Below are 8,406 nucleotides of genomic sequence, written 5' to 3'. Positions count from 1 at the left end.
ATCAGGTCTATCAGAACTAGAAGACATGGGGAGGTGACTGTTATACCCTCAGTATTCAAAGTGTTGGCCTACATCAAAAGTGTAAAGTGTGCTTTTCTATTTCAACATTGACATATTATGGATGTATCTCTTGCATTAAATTAAAATATATTGATACAAAATATATAGAGTTGACCTAAGAGTATCATAGTAGTGTTAAAGCTGTTGAAATTAAATCAGACAAAGACTGAATTATCCTGCAGAAATTGAAGAAAGGAAAAAAAAACATTTGAAATATGTATCTACCAAATACTAAACTTTATTTATTCCATCAAAAATGAATATTGCAAGAATCCAAAATAACAAGTAGTTATGTTTAAAAAACATTTTTTTTATATAAATGCAGCCAGACATTAAAACCAAATGTTCCAGACTTATTTAGTCAATAAAGTGCAAGGAAGGAAAGAGAAAGCCCCCATGAGAAGTCATACAACAAGGCCTGATTTAAATACGTAATAAAGTCTACAATATCACACAGTAGGCTACCTCTTTTTATTTAGCAGTGTCGATATTTAAAAATAAATATGGCATGATGAAACGTCCCTATGAGTAAAATACTCATTTTCAAACCCTTATTGAAATAAAGAATGCACTTTTACTGCAGTTTCATAACTACAATCTTTTTTTAAATGTTTTTTTTTTATAAAGGGACATCTTTTGCTCACTGGGATATTCGTGTTCAACATCTTTTTCTCACTGGGATATTCGTGTTCTCGTCTAAAATGTAGGCTAGACTACCATCTCAATCTAACCCGGAACTTTTCAAGATGGCCTACAAGCAGGGTTTGGGATACATTCAGTTTCCAATTTTTCCCCATTGGTAAGCCATTTAATTTCAGTGTACTTCTTGAACTGACGGGATTTGAACATGGAATTGACCCCAACCCTGGTGTCCATATCTAATACATATGGCAAGATGAGACCAATGTGTTCTTGACTAAATGTAGTGGAGAGTAGGCATAGACTACCGTCTCAATCTAAACCATTTGGTGTCCGTAATTATGTATTCTAAAACACAGACAGTTTATTTCAAATATTAAACAATCCATATTAAAACGGCACCTATAAGAGTTCCTGTTGTGTCATTCAGTCTTTAAATTTAACACTGTCTGCCGGCCTGTCCGTCCTCAAAATCACTGTAATGCGACGACTCTCCATCACTCCCGTTGGATGTGTTAGACACCCTCTTATTTCCCGATCCTAGATCAGATTTAGGCGCAGACAGAATGATGAGGTGACCAACGGGGCCAGTGTTCTCCTGATCTCCGATCAGTCTCCTGTTCTGGGGCTGTGGGGAGGTGGAGTCCTGCAGGCTTGAGCTGATCCCAGTCATCCCGCCACCACCCTCCCGGGGCTCTGGAGAGAAAGACCCCAGCGGAGAGGTGCACCCACTCCCCGAACCTCCCCGACCCTCTGGCTTCACCACCCCAGTGAGCAGCTCCGAAAGCTCCTGGATGTAGATCTGAGCCATCTGGAGAGTATCGTACTTTGACAATTTATTATTGTTGGACGGGATCACGCTCCGCAACGTGTCAAACGCCTTGTTCAACCCGTGCATCCTTCGCCTCTCCCGGGCGTTAGCCGCGACGCGCCGGCGTTTCTGCTTACGGTTTCCTCCTTCTCCCTGGTCCGCCTGTACTGTATCCAGGTCCATCCTGACACCGTCGTCCGTTAGTTTACTCACCGACATGAGTTTCTCCAGTGAGAGATCCATGGAGCCGCTGTGTGCGTAATGGCCCGTATCTCTAGGTGAGTATGGAGACTGTCCTCCTCCTGGAGATGATGTCACCCAGGTTCTGGATCCGACATGTCCCAGTTTCGACTGTTCTAACAGAGGGAAGTCCTCAGCTGAGAAGTCTGGCCAGCCGGACAGTTCTGCTTTCGCTGCCATAACCGCTACAGACATCCACGATTCGGTTGGAGAGCTTTTGGAGAGTTATTTCGCTCTATAACTAATATTTGCACAGCAGTGGAACGTCTCTTGAATATTCAAGGACAGCGGTAAGAGTTAGTTGGAGAATTATGAGGAGATTCAGAGCCCCCCCCCCCCTCACCAAAAAAAGGTGAAATCTAAAGAATTCCACCAAAACCAGGTTTGGACAGCGCTGCGAATGTGTCTCCAAACTCCAAGGACGGCGCTAAGAGTTGACTCACTTGTGACACAATCTCCTGGCTGTCACCTCTGGATCCTGGCCGATCCTTTAGTACTAAATCCCCCTCCACCCAACCCCGCCCTAGGAGGCACACAGGGTTGAATCGCACAGCCAATAGCGAATGGTTGCGTCTTCCCCACTAAAGAAAAACAATTGGGGGCAATCTTAATTTATTTTCTGCAACTATTGTGCATTGTAACTCAATCGTGATGTTGATTGACATTTAGCTTCACTTGTCATCTGAGGTCATTTATTATTATGTCTGAAGAAGTTTAATTTTTTTCTTGGAGAAAATAGTTTTATTTTTTACTTAAAAAAAAACGAATTCATTCTCACGACTAGAGCGTATTTGTGTTTATTGTATTCCAGAAAAAAATACTTTTTGGATGAAAAAAAACTAACAATTTATGTTGATCGAATACACATTTTTTTATAAGGGCTACTTTTTGAGGTCTTGGCAGTTTCACCTACAAAAACAGATGAATTATGTATATGAATAGTACAACCAATACACGACTCCGTGTTGCGGAGTACTCGCCTTGTCATCTCCCCAAACTGCATCGGAATATTTATCTTCCTCTAGTTTGTGTTGCTGCCAACATCAGTTAAAAACTTACCCACATCCTTATCCCTTAACAATGTAATTTAGTGCAGATAAGCAACGGAATTGGCTAGTGAGAAGAAGACTCATAGAGGGAGACCTGAAAAATAAATAAACAGTAAAAATGGACAATCTCTGTGGATTATTTGCGGTAATAAAAGTGGGCAGGTGGTGGGCAGGGAGATGGACACACCTGTCTCCGACACAACCCGGATCACTGATAACAGATATGTCTGACTACAGGCCTGGTAGGTATAACCACAGCCATGAATCATTTAGTAGTTATTGGAGCCAATATTAGAGAATACAAGCATAACGTCTACTGGCTTGGGCTTTTGGTGACAATAGGGGAAAGTACGGAAATGTACGCACTCATTACTTACTGTTAGTCGCTCTGGATTAAAGCTAATAAAAATCACTGATGATGGTGGTGGTGAAGAAGGCACAGTGATGTCGAAACGTTGGCGGGTTCCGCAAATAAATTACAGGGACTTTGTATATAGAGTGTCCCGACTCACTTTATTTATTTACATAGGTTATATTTTATTCTCCGTCAGTCAACTCCTCTACATATAATCATTATCTCTGCGTGTGCGCCAGCTCATGTTTTAATAATAATAATAATTATGACAAATAATGAATTTATTATCAGTAATTTATTTAACCAAAAATGGTGATTGACGATGAGGAAGATCACAATCGCCATCTTCATCCTCCTCATGTAGCCTAGCCTATTATGGCCATGCACCGTGTCAATTAAAACCATTATACTCGCCATCGTCGCTGTCTGATCCAGTACTCTATTTTACTTTATTTCAGTATATACATTTCAACCGTGGCACATAGAACAGTCAGCGGTTCGTGGCTCCTTAGTCAACCTCATAACATCTAATAGCGGCGCTTTGACTGAAGTGAAACCTCCTCACTCAGTCTACCTATCAGCTGGTGTCCCTTGGCTCTCACTCACTCACTCTCTCTCTCAATTTAATTTAATTCAATTCAAAGGGGATTTATTGGCATTGGAAACGTGTTTACATTGCCAAAGCAAGTGAAATTAACAAACAAAAGTGAGAACACACAAAACAACATCAACAATCTCTCGCTCTCATCTCCCCCCCCCCCCTCTCTCTGCCTCCGTTTCTCTCGCTCTCTCACGCTCCCTCTCTCTCTGTCACATAGCCAGACGTACAGTCACCCACATCTCCCATCTGCTGCCTCGCATGGAGAGTCTAACTTTCACACTGTTTTTAGTTTGTTACCGAGATACTAATCAGTCATTAGAATAGCAGCAGCCGTTTCATCAACAGCCCCATCTGACGGAAGACTCCTTTAGAAAGATACGAGGCATCAGAGCCCCTTGAGAGTTGCTGACCGGGTAATGTGATTGATGATGACTGCGTCTATTTGACCTCCATAAAACGCTAAATGATAAGGTGGGATAGGCTACTGTGGAGCCCATCCTCCCCAATTAAGGTGCCACCAACCTCCTCTGGTGGATACTGCATCAAGCAAACAAACACACAGCCACACATATCAAATCAAATGTATTTATAAAGCCCTTCTCACATCAGCTGATGTCTCAAAGTGCTGTACAGAAACCCAGCCTAAAACCCCAAAACAGCAAGCAATGCAGGTGTAGAAGCAGGAGAATTACATGTTGCCTCTAGAATTACTTATAGCCTATAGAATTACATGTGACTTCTAGAATGACACGTAGCCTCTAGAATGACATGTAGCCTCCAGAATGACATGTAGCTTCTAGAATGACATGTAGCTTCTAGAATGACATGTGACTTCTAGAATGACATGTAGCTTCTAGAATTACATGTGACTTCTAGAATGATATGTACCCTCTGGAATGACATGTAGCCTCCAGAATGATATGTACCCTCTGGAATGACATGTAGCCTCCAGAATGACATATTGCCTCCAGAATGACATGTGACTTCCAGAATGACATGTAGCTTCTAGAATGACATGTAGCTTCTAGAATGACATGTGACTTCTAGAATGACATGTTGCCTCCAGAATGACATGTAGCTTCTAGAATGACATGTAGCTTCTAGAATGACATGTAGCTTCTAGAATAACATGTAGCTTCTAGAATGACATGTAGCTTCTAGAATGACATGTAGCTTCTAGAATAACATGTAGCTTCTAGAATGACACGTAGCTTCTAGAATGACATGTAGCTTCTAGAATGACATGTAGCCTCTAGAATGACATGTAGCCTCCAGAATGACATGTAGCCTCCAGAATGACATGTAGCCTCCAGAATTACATGTAGCTTCCAGAATGACATGTGACTTCTAGAATGATATGTTGCCTCCAGAATGACATGTAGCTTCTAGAATTACATGTAGCCTCTAGAATGACATGTAGCCTCTAGAATGATATGTAGCCTCTAGAAGGACATGTAGCCTCTAGAATGACATGTAGCCTCTAGAATGACATGTAGCCTCTAGAAGGACATGTAGCCTCTAGAATAACATGTAGCCTCTAGAATGACATGTAGCCTCTAGAATGACATGTAGCCTCCAGAATGACATGTAGCCTCTAGAATAACATGTAGCCTCTAGAATGACATGTAGCCTCTAGAATGATATGTAGCCTCTAGAATAACATGTAGCTTCTAGAAGGACATGTAGCCTCTAGAATGACATGTAGCCTCTAGAAGGACATGTAGCCTCTAGAATGACATGTAGCCTCTAGAATGATATGTAGCCTCTAGAATGACATGTAGCCTCTAGAATCCAGTCTGATAGGTTATAAAACATATAGCCAAGGCTTCTAGAATTCAGTCTGATAGGTTATACAACATATAGCCACGGCTTCTAGAATCCAGTCTGATAGGTTATACAACATATAGCTACGGCCTCTAGAATCCAGTCTGATAGGTTATAAAACATATAGCCACGGCTTCTAGAATTCAGTCTGATAGGTTATGCAACATATAGCCACGGCTTCTAGAATCCAGTCTGATAGGTTATACAACATATAGCCAAGGCTTCTAGAATCCAGTCTGATAGGTTATACAACATATAGCCAAGGCCTCTAGAATCCAGTCTGATAGGTTATACAACTCTGTGAGTGTGTACTTCCACTGTGTGTGTTGACATGCGCTCTGTGAGTGTGTTTTTGTGCTGTGTGTGTTGACATGCCCTCCGTGTGTGTGTTTTTGCACTGTGTGTGCGTGCATGACAGGCGGTAGGCCTGGATTGTAGAGAAACTGTGTAAATCACCATGCCCTGCTCCCCTGTCAGCAGGCTAATGAGACCAGTAGTCCGGCCTGAACAACACCCAGGCACGCTCCTTCCACCCAGGGAGCCCATTCACTCTGCCTCACATGAATATTTCATCTCTCCGGCGAGGCCCTCCCAACCGCCAGGTCGCAACAGCCTGCAGACCTGCCGAAATGTGGGCTGAGGCGCCCGGCTACACTCCCCATCTGCCGCGGGGAGGCCGGGGGAGGCGGAGACCATGGGAGGTGTGAGGAGAACATTACCGAGGTCAACTTTAGAAGTCGTGGTGCAAGATGATCGCCGACTTAAACACGCAAGTCAAAATAGGGCGGAGGGCAACCTCTAGTCCCCCTGTACCCTCCCCCCGTATCCTAACAACAAGCCCCACCCCCAGCATACCCTAACAACAAGCCCTGTCCCGGTAAGACGCCAACTCGCTTGAATAGTTTTTATTCTAGTTTTATCTTGTAGGATGGGCCCATTATTATCCTCTGGTAATAAGACTGTTAAATGACAAACAACTACTGCGCTCCCACTGACTCCATTCACATCCACAGGTCTCTACCCACTCAGTCACAACTTACCCTGCTGCTACAATGATTATTGATTCAATTCTTTACTCCATTACGCTGCTGTCCATTGATTATTGATTACCATTATCATTAGTATCTATCTATCCTGCTACTGGTCACTATTACTCCTGTTACATGTATATATTACCATTAGTATCTATTTATCCTGCTACTGGTCACTATTACTCCTGTTTACATGTATATATTACCATTAGTATTTATGTATCCTGCTACTGGTCACTATTACTGTTGTTTACATGTATATATTACCATTAGTATCTATCCTGCTACTGGTCACTATTACTGTTGTTTACATGTATATATCATCATTAGTATCTATTTATCCTGCTACTGGTCACTATTACTGTTGTTTACATGTATATATTACCATTAGTATTTATCCTGCTACTGGTCATTATTACTGCTGTTGACATGTACAGTACCAGTCAAAAGTTTGGACACACCGACTCATTGCAGGGTTTTTATTTATTTGTATTATTTCCTACATTGTATAATAATAGTGATGACATCAACACTATGAAATAACACACATGGAATCATGTAGTAACCAAAAAAAGGTCAAACAAATCAAAATATATGTTTTATTTGACATTCTTCAAAGTAGCTGCACTTTGCCATCATGACAGCTATGCACACTCTTGTCATTCTCTCAACCAGCTTCATGAGGTAGTCACCTGGAATGCATTTCAATTAACAGGTGTGCCTTGTTAAAAGTTAATATGTGGAATTTATTTCCTCCTTAATGCGTTTGAGCCAGTCAGTTGTGTTGTGACAAGGTAGGGGTGGTATACAGAAGATAGCCCTATTTGGTAAAAGACCAAGTCAATTTTATGACAAGAACAGCTCAAATAAGCAAAGAGAAACGGCAGTCCGTCATTACTTTAAGACATGAAGGTCAGTCAATACGGAACATTTCAAGTTTCTTCAAGTGCAGTCGCAAAAACCATCAAGTGCTATGATGAAACTGTCTCTCATGAGGACCGCCACAGGAAAGGAAGACCCAGAGTTACCTCTGCTGCAGAGGATAAGTTCATTAGTTACCAGCCTCAGATTGCAGCCGAAAGTAATGCTTCACAGAGTTCAAGTAACAGACACAGTTGAAGTTTACATACACTTAGGTTGGAGTCATTAAAACTTGTTTTTCAACCACTCCACACATTTCTTGTTAACAAACTATAGTTTTGGCAAGTCGGTTAGGACATCTACTTTGTGCATGACACAAGTCATTTTTCCAACAATTGTTAACAGAATATTTCACTTATAATTCACTGTATCACAATTCCAGTGGGTCAGAAGTTTACATACACTAAGTTGACTGTGCCTTTAAACAGCTTGGAAAATTCCAGAAAATGATGTCATGGCTTTAGAAGCTTCTGATAGGCTAATTGACATAATTTGAGTCAATTGGAGGTGTACCTGTGGATGTATTTCAAGGCCTACCTTCAAATTTAGTGCCTCTTTGCTTGACGTCATGGGAAAATCAAAAGAAATCAGCCAAGACATCATAAAAACATTTGTAGACCTCCACAAGTCTGGTTCATCCTTGGGAGGAATTTCCAAATGCCTGAAGGTACCACATTCATCTGTACAAACAATAGTACGCAAGTAATAATAACCATCATATCGAAGTAAACTTGGAGTCACGCAATGACATGGTACTTCCACTACGACTAGGGAAACAGTTTAAATTAGGCTACAGATTAAATACGGTATGAAGAACTTCACAGGGTGGTGAACGTGCACGGTGATGAGCTTGATGCTCCTTTCCAATAAGTATT

The 8,406-nt window shown here is 41.6% G+C and overlaps 1 protein-coding gene across 1 annotated transcript; it reads right to left on the bottom strand.

The window, feature by feature from the left end:
* Positions 1 to 332: 332 nt before the first annotated feature.
* LOC129827230 (transcription factor Atoh1-like) lies at positions 333 to 2,194 on the bottom strand. Its single transcript, XM_055887968.1, has one exon. The coding sequence runs from the start codon at positions 1,943 to 1,945 to the stop codon at positions 1,139 to 1,141; it is 807 nt and encodes a 268-aa protein (XP_055743943.1). The 5' UTR covers positions 1,946 to 2,194; the 3' UTR covers positions 333 to 1,138.
* Positions 2,195 to 8,406: the final 6,212 nt, after the last annotated feature.

The sequence above is a fragment of the Salvelinus fontinalis genome, chromosome 29 (genome assembly GCF_029448725.1).
Source record: "Salvelinus fontinalis isolate EN_2023a chromosome 29, ASM2944872v1, whole genome shotgun sequence".
NCBI classification, from domain to species: domain Eukaryota; kingdom Metazoa; phylum Chordata; class Actinopteri; order Salmoniformes; family Salmonidae; genus Salvelinus; species Salvelinus fontinalis.
The sequence above is the reverse complement of the archived record's forward strand: the minus strand, read 5'-3'. Positions and strand labels throughout refer to the sequence as shown.

What these genes read in the sequence shown, in the direction of transcription:
- LOC129827230 (XM_055887968.1), bottom strand. Translation starts at nt 1,945, where the DNA reads ATGTCTGTAGCGGTTATGGCAGCGAAAGCAGAACTGTCCGGCTGGCCA.